This window comes from Pygoscelis adeliae, unplaced genomic scaffold, assembly GCF_000699105.1.
Source record: "Pygoscelis adeliae isolate BGI_AS28 unplaced genomic scaffold, ASM69910v1 Scaffold467, whole genome shotgun sequence".
In the NCBI taxonomy this organism is placed as follows: domain Eukaryota; kingdom Metazoa; phylum Chordata; class Aves; order Sphenisciformes; family Spheniscidae; genus Pygoscelis; species Pygoscelis adeliae.
The window spans coordinates 1,486,127-1,500,800 of NW_008825253.1; the positions used below are offsets into that span (position 1 = coordinate 1,486,127).

At 49.5% G+C, this 14,674-nt stretch overlaps 1 protein-coding gene across 1 annotated transcript in view; it reads left to right on the top strand.

Moving 5' to 3' along the window:
• CACNA1H (calcium channel, voltage-dependent, T type, alpha 1H subunit) overlaps window positions 1–14,674 on the top strand; it is a 127,664-nt gene that overhangs the window by 5,751 nt on the left and 107,239 nt on the right. The window contains exons 3-4 of the mRNA XM_009329419.1: window positions 3,121–3,218; window positions 8,393–8,552. Of these exons, the coding sequence (XP_009327694.1) occupies window positions 3,121–3,218; window positions 8,393–8,552 (258 nt within the window). The remainder of the gene's footprint in view (window positions 1–3,120; window positions 3,219–8,392; window positions 8,553–14,674) is intronic.

The following is a 14,674-nucleotide window of genomic DNA, read 5'->3' on the forward strand; positions in this document are numbered from 1 at the left end:
GTCTGGGAGCTGGGCTGGCCACTAACGCTGGTGGAGGGGAAGGAGAAGCTGTGTGATGGGCTGGGGTTCTTCACCTCTCCCACCTCTCCCACCACCACCGTTTGATCCAGTGTCTGCTCCTAAAACTGGACGTGGTTTTAGCAGGGAGCACGCTACTGGAATAACAAGAGTTGCTTTTTCCAGCAAGCAGATGGATGTGATGAAGTTATTATGAGGCTTTTTCTGATAAGAAGGGAAACAAGTGATAGGCAGTGCTGCCTGCTTTGCTTATCCCATTTGGTCTCCTCAAATAAGCTGATTTGGCTTACTAGCAAGTATACCAAAGAGAGCGGAGGGTAAGCAGGGAAACTACAAAATAGATGTGTCTTCTGCCTCTAGCAACAGATTGTGTCTGAAGTTTGTTCCAGCACTGAAAGCCCTTTCATGTTTTGCTCGCCTGAGAAATGTACCCTGGAAAATTTCAGACCGAATGCAGCTTACAACCTTTCAGTCTGTCCAGCAGCCAAGTTGAAAGCATTTCCCGAGCATCTAAAATGTGTCCGCAGGAGCTGAAACCAGAGAGGTTTCTTGTGCATCCAGTCTCTGGAGACATTGTAGGCTCATATGATATGCTTTGGACATCTTTAACTTGACAGTTGAGGGACTGGAAACTGTTCATGGTAGAAGACATCACAAAGGCTTGTGCTTCCTTTTTTTCCAGTACCCAGAGGCTGTAGGGAATCGCCTACCAAGTGCCAGTCCACTCAGATCTCCAGTCCCCGCATACCCAAAATTTCCAGCTCCAGCAGGTTTCTGTCGGCCATCTCCAGGGTATTCTTGGTTTACAAGTGTGATATGAGAACAGGACCCCAAGCTTGGCCTTGGCAAAGAAACCTTTGACTTTTTCATTAAGGTTTCAAACGTTTTCACTGCTTGTAGAAGGTCCAATCTGGAATCCATCAAGTGTTTCAGGTTGGTTTTGGTGGGCAGTGTAGATCCCCCTGAGACTTATTTTCAAATCCTAAATGGAGTATCACGGAAGTTCAAAGTATCAGGGTCAGAAAGTCTGTTTCCTAGGCCAAATCCTGGATTATTCATCTTTTATCAGCCCCATTGAAACTCCAAGGGCCAAGTAAAAGTGAGGCCCCAGGAGCTGGCTGTTTAACACGCTAATAGTTGCATGTGCTCTCCGGGGTACAAAACCAGCTCCCACTGGAGCATTTCATACTCCTTTTACATGCTATTAGTAGTTCAAAAACTGTATCAGTTACACTAAAATCCACTTATCCAGCCACCTGATAAATTGTGAGTGTGCTGTAGTGGGACCACGCCAGCGAACAGATTCAGGCTTCAGCGCTGTTCACTTCAGGGACTTTAAACAATGCTTTGTCTATTCCTGCAAGGTCTGTTTAGAGCAGACACCTGGTGCTGGCTCCAGGCCCCTCAATGCAGGTGTGAACGGGCATTTCCGATGGTTTTCCCACTGTGTGGTCCTTCATGCAGCTCCGCGCTGCTTCCCACTGCTCTGCTCCGGCTGCTTAATGAACACGGTAGATTTAAAACCTGTTTTCGTGCCGTGCTGAGTTTTAGAGTTATTCATCATGTTCGGCTCAGATCCTACGTACAAGCTTTAAGGTGGTTTTGATTTATAAAGACTCACTAACTACTTCAGGGGGAAAAAAAAAAATCTCTGGAAGGTTATCACTAAAACCAGCTCAAAATCACCAGGGCCTCTGCATGGCAAATTAAGGCTAATGGGCCAAAGTCACCTCAGTGCAATGGCAGTGATATTGCGGGGTTACACCAAACAGCTTCAGGACAAAGACAAAAGAGAAGCAAACATCAGAACGTCCAGATATTCCCAATTAAACTTTGTAGAGCAGGCCAAGGCATCAAATATGAAGTACAAGGCTCCGGCAGAGCAGAGCACGGGCACACGGGCAGCGATGCACCTGAGCGAGGCTGGCCCGAAACCAAACCTCCCTCTGCTGTTGCCTGAAATCCATTCAGCTGTTGCTTCAGTCCCTTTGGCTGTTGCTTCATGATGGCACGTAACGATTTTGGTCCATCCTGGCTGCAGGACGCTTCAGTTGAAAATCTCTTTCCACTGAAGCTTAAGTGCCTGGTTGCAGCAGTTCAGCTTGTATTTGCCTTCCTCCTTCCATATCTGTTTGTTTATTTAAAAAACCAAAACAAAAGCTCTTTCTCCATGGGATCCAACAGCTCACTCGCAGGGTTGCTTTTGATGCTGTTATGTTATTTGAACAGGCGTGGTGAGAGATTTGTGACATATTTACAAGTGCTTCCCTGTAGTCAAACTCATAAATTGTAATTACAGCCATGCTAACTAGCCATAACTCTATTAAAAAAACAACACTACACACATTTGCCACTCATTGCTATAAAAGAGCAAGAAAACTGACTTGACTTAACATCCTTCCCAGCCTGGGAGAGAAATGTTTATGTGAAATGGAGACGGAGCATGAAAAAGAAAATGTTCTCTATTCTTAATAAAATGGAAACCAAACTACTTTAACATCACTTGTCGGCTTGGCTATTCACATGTTTGTCATAGGGGGAGAGATAAGCTGGCGTGAAAATATGCTGGGGTGCTAGTAGGGGGTATAATATCAGAAACATCTTACTGACTTTGAGCTGCATGGAGTTGTGCAGTAATCTCCCCGGGAAGGCTGCGGATGCGCCGCCGGCCGGAGCACGATAAGCTAATGGAACGGGAGAGCAGCACGGCTGGGGGAGCTGAGCAGATAGTTGGGGGCTCCCCCTCTGCCCCAATTTCTGTGGCCTGACTTCGCAGCTCCTTGTCGTGCCAAGTCCTGCTTTCTGATGTGTTACCTGTGCCTGCAGCCCATTAGCCCAGGAGCATGTCTGCCTGCCGACCCCTGCACCATCGCTGCTCGTGTGGGTATTTCCAGTCTCTTAGAGGCTGAAATATCCCTTATATCCCCCATTGCCGGCATGATGCACATTATGAGCTGCAAACACAGAGCGGGTGGTTTTGCAAGCTTGGGCTATGGCTCCCAGAGCGCACAGTGACAGCCCCAACCCCGGGCAGCCCCAGCACCCTCATGCCCAGAGGCTGAGCATCCCATGTCCTGATGCCTTTCCTCTTTTCCCCCACAGCATGATGGAGTATTCTCTGGACGGACACAACGTGAGCTTGTCTGCCATCCGCACCGTCCGGGTACTTCGGCCGCTACGAGCCATTAACAGGGTCCCAAGTAAGTAACACCTTCGTCCGCACCACAGCCACGCTGCCGGGCTGGCCGGCTGCAGCTCAGGCTCTGCCTGGTTCACCCCCCCAGGAAAACCAGGGGGTTAAAGCCACCCCAGCTGGCTTTCTGCGTTCTAAGCCTTGCAGTAGTAGTCTGCTCTCCTTCTGCTGAGAGCAAGTTCATTTATTTTAATTTTTAATGGCAAGTTAGAGATCATTTACTGTGATTATCAGTGTTAGTGAAGGGCAAGGGAGTAGATTTTATACCTGGGGGGGCCAAATTTTCATGGCTGTTTTCCAGTGTTTTTGTGAACTGTCTGAGGCAAGTAACTCTCTGCTCCTAGTGCAAAGTAAATAACAAAGTTCCTGTAAAGAAAGGGGAAAGGTCAGTTCTAAGAAGGATCTTCTTGCCCTGGATGGGTCCATTTTCCCCTCTCAGCTATTTAAGGTCTTTCCATTTCTTTGTGTTCAGGATTAGAAGCTCAGCAGCCTCCATTGCCGGTAAAATACCACAGAGGGTTTGCTGTCATGTAGAACAAAATTGGGTTCATCCACGATAGAAAGTTCAAGTGGCCCCTAAATCCATTTTCAAGTGGCTTCAGCTGCTTGTCTTCTAAATCCAATTCGAAAGACGAACCAACAAGTTGAAATAATTTCCTGCCGGAATCGGCCGTCTGCTGAGCAGCCCTTTGCAAGGTACTAATTTCATAGCGCTTTCATAATTTTTTAACCAAAATCCACTCAATTCAAAATGCAACGGCATTGTATGGAAATCATAGAGGTTCCTTGCAAAAAAAGTACATTTCCCATTCTTTTTAAAAGCACGTTTGAATGACACAGCCCCGCCGGTCCTCGCTGAACATCCTGCCTAGATTAATCGTCCATCATGTCGGCACATCTAGGGACAGCAAAACAAACTCCCCCAGAAGGGTTTCAGTTCCAGTACCTCAGATGAACATGCAAGGGAACAGATGGATGTTTACGCACAGGAGTCTTTGAAGTTTCTTTCTGAGCTCAAATTCTTCAGGATTTTTCTTAAAAAAAAAAAAAAAATCTGTAAATTTGACTGTGACATCATTAGAAGTTAAAAACAAGACAAAAAGAAACGAGAGGCTAAAAGGGACCATGAAACCCTCCAGAGCTTTGTTTTCCTAATGAGGTTTTGTTACCAGGGTTTCGGAGCAGCCCGAAAGCACAACACAACGTTTTCCTCCGGGGTTTGGAGCCCGGTGGCTCCATGGCCTCACTGGGACGGGGAGGAGCGGAGGGACGCTGGCACGTGCTCGGTTCAGAGCCTCGCTGGGGTGAGGATCAGGCTCGCTCTGAAGTTATTTAAATCTACGAAGCCCTTCGTAGGTCTCCCTTGAAATAGTGGGAGTCTCAAGCTGGGATTCAGCTGGGCTGAGAGCAGAAGCCGGGGGAATTTGAGGATTTACATGCCTATTAAACCGAGGCCCAGGGATCCAAACGCCTCCGAGCCCTGGTGAAATTTTGATCTGGCTCCACCTTGTGTTTTTCTTCCTTAGGAGACTGATACTGAAGCTTTGAAGTAAGTCTTTTAGGCTGTCTTTGGCTACACTTGCCACTTTGATTTTTTTGATTTTTTTTTTCAAAAGACAGGCGATAGAAAATATTCAATTTTTTTGTTAATAGTATGTGAGATTAAATCCAAAGAGCTCAATCCATGTTTGGAGTTGAGTTGCCCAGCTTGACGAGCAGCTAGGCTGGTCTTGCAACACTACCAATGTCTTGAACAAGTGCCAGGGCAGGATTAGTATTCCTAGAAATATCTCAGTTCCTGGAGGGCAGATAATCACAGACTTTACTTGTTTATGAGATACTAAGTCCATCCACTTTTAACGTCGGTACTTTTACTGTTTCAGACTGATATAATCCAGGGTCTGCGAAGAATGGATAGCAACAACCCTCTATTTTGTTGTGTTTTTGCAGTTTCCAGTAATCACAGAGTTACATTTCTAGTCTTTCATCCATGGGAATGCTACAGCTTAGCCGGGGGATTACCTCGGATGTGCACTGCATCCCAGCCAGCAGTGCGGCAGCAGGTCCCGCTCGGCCCCAGCCGTGCCGTCCCCAGTGCTGGGACAGCGACGCTCCCCCGGCCACCGCACCGCTGGCAGGAGCGGGGTTTTCGGCTCAGTGGCAGTCACAAAAGGACGTCGAGCAGATACGAGTTACGGCTAGGTCAGAAGAGACGAGCCTGGCGTTCAGTTGCAGGCACAGGGGAAGCAGGGACCCATGAGAAATAGCCTGGCTATTTATCCCTGTGATGCCTGGGCACTTTCCTGGGTTCCAGCCAGTGCTATTAGCTCGTTGCTTCCAGGCACAATAAATTCACCTGCAAGATTATGTCATTTTTATTTTATTTGTTAAGAAAAGAAAGGAGAACCCCGGCCAATAAAAACATCATCTCTATTAGAAATTATTCCTTTAAAATGACTGGAAAAATATAATTCCTGCAATTTATATGTTTGGCAGGGGCTGTAGTTAGGGGATTCTTTTAGTAGTCACTGTTTTTTCAAATCTGTTTCACTGCTTTATTTTTATTTTTCTACTATGTGGTTTAAACCAGGCATCACACGGGAACGAAAAGAAATCCTGATCCTCGTTTCAGCCTAACCGATGCTTGTGCTCTTTTCCCATGGCACACTTGACATTCTGCTGAGAGCCCAGAGCACCCTTAGCGGATAGCGAACAGATGGATTCAATCTCGAGAATGGTGCCACTAAACAACCCAAAATACCAAAAGTAGCTGAGCAGAAAAAAGTTGTCTGGCACAGGGAGATAAATTTTAACCAATTTTGGAAAAAAGGAGTGAGGATAGGGGGGGGGGGGACACACAAGCGGGCAGAGAAGAAAAGCCCAGCATCATCTTTCCAGTGGGAATTAAGTGAGTCTTTTCTGCTTTTCCAAAGATAGATTTGCAAGGAAGGTCTGAAGGGCAGTGCTGTGGGATGTGCTCCTGGGGGGCTTACGATGACATCATGCGTTGGGAAACAAGCGTTACAAAATCAAACCCCCATTTGCCTCCAGCTCTGGGTTTCCCTCTGCGCATGGAGCAGACGCCGGTGCCGTCCCCGCAGCTGGCACCGGCGTTGCAGTTGCAGGGGATGGCAGGGACACTGGCCGGCATCCCACAACGCCTGCGGCGTTCACCGATGCAGCCTGGCACCAGGGCGGCACGGGGACAGGGATGGGAGGGCAGCTGGCAGGGCTGGCACGGGGCTGGGTGCCAGGATCTCAGCTCCTCTGGAGAGGCATCCGCTGCCGGCGCCAGCAGCGGGGAGCCATGCCGGAGCCAAGACACAGCTGGGCATGGAGACCTTGCAAGGCTCTTGCCCTGGGATGCAGAGGTTATTACTCACACCTAATTATTTATTAGCGCAGAATTTTTGGCCGGGGTGGTTTATCCACTCATGCTGTGCTGACAAGGTAATGTCGGCTCTGGCCCCGCTTGGCTGGGTTGCATTTCCGCTGGCAGAGCGACACGAGGAGGCGGGTAACGCGGTGTGACGGGGCTCCAGCTCCTGCTAGTGCTGCCTGCCGTGGCCTGGGAGGTGCCCGGTTGGGCAGGCGCTGCTCTCCTGGAGACTCTGCTCCTCCCAACACTCATCCCTGGGGTCTACAGATGCCAGGCTGCAGCCCAGCGTCGTCATTGAATTAGCAGGAGAGGCATCAGGCGTGACTTGGGAGCTGGCTGAGGGAAGAAGCCAACGTGGAAATTGGTGGGGGACGAGAGACTGCGTCAGTGTAAATGCCACTCTCTGTTCAAATGGGATGACTAATGGAGAGCAGCATCTTGCTAGGGGAAATTGAGGGAGGAAAAGCTCCACACAGGCAGGCAGGAAAAGGTTTGCAGAGCAGCATTTTAGTGGGATAAAATGCCTCTGAAGGCGGTAGTGTCACCTTACCCAGCAGCCGCATTGATTTCCACCATGTCATAAACTTGAGCCCTGCTCTCTGCTGAGCGCCGGGCTCCCGAGGCTCGGTTTCTGGTTTTATTCTTTTCTATAATTTAACATTTGCCTTCTTCTCTTCCTCTTTTCATTAGTTCTCCTCTCATCAATTATCAGCCGTTGAAATGATGGCTGGTTGGTGTCTCAGAGGTTCATTTAACCTGTATTGAACTGCTGAGCTGCAAGTCCTTATTCCCTTTTTATTCCTGTTTTATCCTTGAATTTGAAGGTGCCCTGATGTGTGAGACAGGGCAGCCCCCAGGTGCCAGCCCCGTCCCTGCCTCCTTGCCCGGTCTGCCCTGGGCAGCGACGCTGGGAGCATGCTGGTCGGAGATGCAAGGGTTAGCTGAGGCTCTGCAAAGTTGACTCATTCCTCAATCTTCTTATTTAGGATGGAAGATCTTGCACAGTAATCAGCGTTTCCCTGGCAGCAAAGGTGCTGGGGGAGCCCCTGCTCTGCACACAGGTTCACAGGGAGCCTTGCAGAGGGGTGTGGGGCTGGCTGGGAAGGTCTCCCGGCAGCCTGTGCAGGAGGAGGGGAAGGGAGCAGAGCTGAGCTTTGCTTAGAGGAAGAAACATTCGCATCCTGCTTTCCTCCCTCAAAAAATTAAAAATTTCTCCTGCCTCCCCTGCTTGGCAGTCCTGCAAGCTTTGGAGCATGCATGGCTCTCAGCTGCGGTGGTGGCCAGCAAGGAGAGGAGTCCTCCGTGGAAAAGGAGTTGTCCACGGAGGAGACCCAGACAGCAGCCGCAGCTATCATCCTACATAAGGCTCTGTATTGTTTAGGGGAACAATTTGTGTGATTCATGAGAGATGTTCAATACGTTTATAAATATATATTTTGACAATTTCTCAGGAGGCTGGTGGTTTGTGGAGGCGTTTCTCCAGGAAAGACTGTCTTGCAGCTTTGCCCATGTTTGCGTGTTGTTGAGTGCTGTGTTACTGAAAACATCTGAAAATCCCACTCCTAAGTCCACCCTTTGGAGATTTTGGAGATACGCTGTTTGTTCCTACGTGCTGCTAAGCCTTTTGCACTCTTCACCTTCCTTTTCAGCCTTAAGGTTTAGGGGAAAACTTAAACATCCCAATTCCTCTGCCCAGGATGCACTGGCTGCATGACCAAGCTGAGAGCAGCTGGGATCAGTGTGGCACTCGCGTTGTCCCTGTCAAAGGGCTCCTCTAACCTGTTTTCTCCTTCTCCCCACAGGTATGCGAATACTCGTCACCCTGCTGTTAGATACTCTGCCTATGTTAGGCAACGTCCTCCTCTTGTGCTTCTTTGTCTTCTTCATCTTTGGGATTGTCGGTGTGCAGCTCTGGGCAGGGTTGCTGAGAAACAGGTGTTTCCTAGACAGGAATTTTGCAATGTAAGTACAGCAAAAAAATCTCCACCTTTTCTCCCTTTCTCCCTCTCCCCTGCCGGAGAAACCCCAGCAGTCAGCAGAGTTAGCGTCCAGCCGGGGTGCAGCCAGGGCCAGATCCAGCAGCACGTGGATGAGAGTGCGACGTGGCCATGCCACACAGCTGCAATGGCAGCTCTTCACAGGGCTGTCATCTTGACTCACGAGGTTGTTGGCTTCAGGGCTCTGAGTCTGGCTAGGTACTTTTTTTACGAAAAACCCTCACTTGTCAGCAAGTTACTGAGGGTTTGGAGGGGCTTTCTCATGTTTTTCCTCTGCACCTGAAGGACAAGGACGTTAGTGGTTTGGATTATCTCTGTCCGAGGAAGCTGAGATCCCTGACTCTGGGAATTTGAGGATTTAGAGCAAACAAGAGCATTAGAGCTCTCCTAAAATTGCCAGTTCCCAAAACTGTACAGGTCTGGGAGGTCACCTAGCACACCACACCACCTGGCAGTGGGTTGATGAGATGTTCCGCACGCTGGTACAGACAGCACCGTGGAGATGCTGCTGAAACACACAAATCTTTGTACATGTATTAAGATAAGAAGCTTGATGTGAAAGGCATTAAAGACACTTGTACGCCACTCCCAGTCTGGCACAGGCATCAGGGATGGGCAGCACATTTGATCACCTGCTCTTTTTGATGCAAACTTTAGTTTTGGTTCTTTCAAGCCAGGCAGTTGCATGGACCCGCATCCCTGCCAGGTGCTGAGGGTGCTAATAGGCCTTAATTACCCTGATGAGCCTCACCTAGGACCCCCACCCACACCCTGCCCATGGCCAGGAGCTCTATTTAAGCTCAGCCGTGGTTCTCAGTCCTGGTTTGAGCTGTGCTGTTGGTGTGCCTGTTGCCACCTCTGTCTTTGTTCCTGGTTTCTTTGGCTCCTGCCTGAGTTCCCTGGATGAGTCCTGGATCTGGTTCATCGCTTGCCGTGTCTGGGGCTTTGAATGGACCCTGCTGCCAGCCCTGGGCTCTGCCTGTTGTGTTCAGACTCTGTCCGTGCAGGCTGCTGGCACTGCGATGACCCTTGGCTCCTGGCTTATCCCCTGCCATGGGACAGTCCTGCTCTTGCTGCTCCCCAGCAATCCCTCAGCATGACACTGAGCTTGGGCTGTTCTGCACTTGCCCCTTCAGGGGTGCGATGTAAGGACACACCTTAAAACCCATCAGCACAACAGATCAAAACCAAGTGCAGCCTGCAAGCTCCTGCAGAAAAGGGAGGTCTGCATGGGAAAATCCCTCCGAAAGGCTCCTGTCAGAGACTGCTGGAGATGTCAGTGGCTCAGAGGTGAGGAAATGCCTGAGACCAGCTAATCAGGGCAACTTTAACTCTGTAAGAGAAGATAGAGCCTGTAATTATATCTGTTTGTAATCATCTGCTGTCTACAACTTGTATTGTGTCTGGAAGACAAGCAGAGATTATCCCTCAGCTCTACCCCAGGCCCTGTTCCTGCCTCTCACTGATTAGTCCTGTGGCTTTCAGCTCTCTGAGCCTTTCTCTGTGCTGCAGACCATCTCTGATGGCACTTACTCCTCCCATCAGAGATGCTGAAAAGCAGAAAATCAGTGAGTCTGCCATGTGTGTATGCTTCTGCTCCTGCATCTTGATGCTCCAACCTCGTGAGCTTTCTCCTGCACCCACGGCAGGTATCTGCTGGTCACCAAGACCCTCCATCACTCAGAGTAACCCCTGAGCTGTCATTTCAAAGACCACAGAGTGGTGTTAAAGCTGTGGTCGGGTGGCTCTGTTGCATGGGGCAGGCACCGTGTGGGCAGTGCTTTGAACACAAGGAGCGCGGAGCTGTAATTAGCTTCGACGAGTCCCTCTCATCTCTTTGACCAGGTTTCTAAAAAGCCGTGTGATTTCCTGCAAAATGGAGCTTTAAAATTAACCACAGGGGAAACGTTTGCTAAGTAGACGTATTAAGCAGCCCAGGGGAAGCAGACTGTTATATAATGGCCATTAGCAGCATCAAAGGCGTCGCAGGATTTTCTTATCAGGGTCTTGGTCCTGGTCACTGAAGGCAAAATCAGGCTCCCTGTGCTAAGCCTCAGGACCTGTGTTGGAAGAGGCAGGAGGTTTGTGAGAGATGATCTCCTTCCTGCTTCACCGCAGCTCTGCACTGGTTCCTGGGTCCCCCCCCCAGCAGCAGGTAGTGGCGAATTTGGGTGGCTGTGGGCTATCCATTGCCTGTGCCCAAGTCCTGTTGCTTGATGCCTGGTGCTCGGGGATACCGTGAACAAAATTACAGCATTCCAGAGAAATTTGGAGAAATGAGGCTTCTGGCATGCCCATGGGGCAGCTCTGTTGCAGGACAGGGCTGCTCCAGCTCTGCCAGTGCCAGTATCAGTGTAACAAATGTGGGTTGCTCTGGTACCATCACCCAGACTGACACCGCTACTGTCTTGGTCTGTGTTTTGCTGGGTTAGCTTTAGACCTGAGAAATCTGGCTGCAATGAACCAGTCCCTCCATTTCCAGCTAGAAGCTATCCCAGGTTGATTTCAGCTTGGTGTGAAAGTTTTGGGGAATCCAAATGAATGAAACTATTCCCATCTTCTCTGTTATTCCTGATTCATTCTCCGGAAGCCATAGTTCCAGGCATTGGGATGTGGTTCACCCCTGCAGTGGTCTTCAGCACCCCAACAGCAAGTTGTATAGGGGGAAAAGGCATGGAGTGACTTCCGTGTGGCAGTAACAGGGCAAGCACTTCAGGGTTACATTGTTCTGCCATTGTAAAGAAGGGCTAAAATATATAACACTGGGCCCAAACTAGCAGGTCCTGCTGACCAGCAGCAAGATGCCATCTGCCCGCAAGACAGTGTGGAGATACAGGCAAAGTCAAGGCCAGGGTTGGACTGGAGAGGGTCCATCACTGTGTCCTCGTGCTCCATCCCTGCACTGAGCTGCCATGCTCGACATCGGTGCTGGAGAGCCCTGACCATCCATCCCCTTCCAGGGAGAGCTGCCAAAGAGAACAATAACAACAACAAAACCTTCACGCAGGGGATGCAGAATTAAAGTTAAGCTTTGGGTTTTGGTTAGAATTAAACAGAATAAAGCTCTGCCGAAAAGGGGGAATGAGATTCTGGTCATTTAGTTTTGTCTGCCAAGTCCCACTAAATCCCAATGTTGTTGTCCTCAGCCTAAAATAATGTTTACCAGCCCTTCAGCAGGCTGTGAGGGGCTGAGGACGGACAGGCATGCTGTGCACCTGGGTTGGGGCTGAGCAGATGGTGGTCCTGGTTCAGATTTTCCTTACAGCCCCATAAAGGGAAAGACCTGAGTTATTGGCAGGACTCACCTTGGTGGTGGTGTCAAACCCTCCCGGATGAAAACAGAACTGCTTTAAAGCAAGGGTGAGCATCTGAACACAATCCAGGGTGCCAGGCAAGGAAGGGCCATAGCCCCAAAGGTTTTCTGGAGTAAAGAGAGAGTGTAAGTGAGCTCAGACCAGTGCTTCAAATATAGTTTCTTATCTGCTGCATGCTTCTTTGCACACTCGCTGCCAGCAGCTTTCTGGGCCATTCAACTTTACAGCAGGCATCAGCTGGAAGAAGTGACTGATTTTGCCATCATTCTTCCTGTGGAAACCTTTTCTTTTAAATCCCCCTTGAAAGTTGGCTGCTTCAAGTGAAGAAACTATTTTTAAATATAGTGCATTCTGATAAAGATTTGGGGACTACTTTGAGGTCCACTGAAAATATCTGCTTTCTCTCTCTTTGAAAATTGCACTGTTGCAATGTAAAAATCATGCTGGAAGGAGGTTGTTTTATTAAGGACTCTCTTTTAGTAGTGACTTTGAAGGAATTACAGGCAGTTACTGGGCTATTGCAGTAGCGAGTTGGCAAGCAATAAACCGGAGTGGGTCACTGCTGTTCAGGACGTGTGAGAAGCTGTCACTCCCTGGCCAGCCCTGGAGACCAGAGTGGTGCTTCAGAGGTCTCTGGTGGCTCAGGCACCTCTTCAACCCCCCAGGGAGCTCAGCGGCCAGACTGCGCTTCCCCTGGCATTGTACAGCAGTAGGGGACAGCAGTGCCAGGATGGTCTCCACTGCTGTGTGAGCGAGTGCAGGAGATCCCTGACAGTGGGAGCTGGAAGGGGAATTTCACAAGGGCTTTTTGGTTGCTCTGGTCGGAGAGAGGAAGGCTCGGTATGCATGCGTGGGAAGGGCAAGCAAAGCCAGCAGTTTATCTGTAAGATCTTCAGGATGTGTCTCCCACACACAGCCCCTCTGGCTCCCTCCTGCCATCATGAGCTGCTACCACTGTAAATAAAGGAATTGGGTCACCCTCAGCTTGTCTGGGTTGTTGCTTCTGGGGCTGTTCCTTGCTTGTCTGTTGTTATGCAGGGAAGCGTTTTGCCCCTCGTGGAGCCTTTAGGGAGCTCAGTGGGTTGGAAGCAGGAGAGGGGAGAGAGTTGTGAAGTGCTTTGTATTTATCTAATGCTGCAGGACAGTTATAATGTGAGCGCTTCAGTCTTAATTAACTCCGTACCTGCTTGGCATTGTACTGCCTGTGGCTCCTTGGCTTTTGTAGAGCTGCAAGAAGGCACAGACGGCCAAGGCAGACAGCTCTGAGTTTGTCTGAAAGGTACTTCTGAGTTCTACTTAATTGCTCTTCCTGGCATCGCTCTGTGCTGCAATGCTGGGTTGTCAGCAGGATTTCCTCTGGAGGGAACAGATCCTGCTTGGTGCTGAGTTTCCTCCACCTTTTCCCTGTCCTCCTCTGCTCCTCAGAAAGCTGTAGTAGCATTGTGCTCAGCACACACATCCCGTACTCCAGTAGTTGTGGATGATGTCCTGCATGGGATGGTTGGGCTGGGAGGACTGAGCCTGGGGGAAGATGGAGCAGAGAATAATCGTTCAGCCTCCTTTGACATGGGAGAGAATGGACTTTCCTGTGCCACTGTTGTCCTTCCTGCACATGAACATGCCCAGGGACAGAGATAGGAAAATACATTGCAAAGCTGCTGCAAGCCCAGAGAAAGATGTGCACTGGGCAGCTGGCCGAGAAAGGAGTGTTAATCCTTTCTAATGTGATAACGAGATCTATTCTGGGGCTTAGTTTCTCATGTCTTTTCCCCAGAGCACAAGGGTCTCATGATTAGTGGATTCATTACCATTAATAAGTTATTTGGACTATGCCTGTTGGCAAGTAATAAGGAAGTCAGATTGACCTTTCTTGCATGTGGAGGTAGATGGTCTTGGCAGAGCTAATTCATTTGTTTTGTGGATATTGGGGATTCCCTCATTCTGCAACGCTGTTGTTTCTCATTCTTGCTTTCCTTCCTTCTTTCCCCTTTTGGGTTTTGAAGGGTCAAAACCCCAGCAGGGTCATCAAGCAGAGGAACTGGAAAAAGGTCTTAAATTTGCAGTGCTTGCTGTCAGTTGGTGTGTCCCTTCCCTGCTGTACTTGGTGATCGCAGAGCATCATGCAGGTGCGGGTCCCTCCCAGCCAGACGGATGCTCATGGTGTCTCTGTGCCCAGGGCAGACATGGAAGAGGGAAGGGCTTGAAAAGGGCTGGGCAGAAGTTGGCCCCCATGTGACTGATTTTGACCTGTCATGGGGAGGACTTTCTTTTAGTTTGTAAATTATTTTGGGGACAATTGCAAAAATGAGCAAGGCAGAGAAAAGGGAGGCAGTTAGGCAGCAGCAGAACCAAATTAAGCTTCATCCATCCTTCACAGTCAAGCTGTGCTTTGTTTTCCTGGTTTTATTTTCCTCCCACAGCCACCAAAGTGTGTCGTTCTTTTGGTTCTCCGGAGGGTTTGTGCCCAGATCTTTTCTGTGCAGCTTATTAGATCACAGCCCAGGATGCTGTGTCTGCAGGCAGTATTTCTCATTCAGCCCAAGGCTTCCTAAACAGTGACTCATGGGGAACATGCAGCCTCTCAAATCTGTGTATGTGGCTTATCAAGGGCCTTTCCAGTTGCAACGTGTAGTGAATAGAGAAGCATTGCATGGGAAGGGAATTAGTCCTGTAGGTCCCCAGCCTGGCTGCATCCCCTCCTTCCAACAAAAATGGGTATGTGGGCTCCAGCAGAATTGACTGGCACACTGCTCTCTGGCTAGCTGTGTCCCTG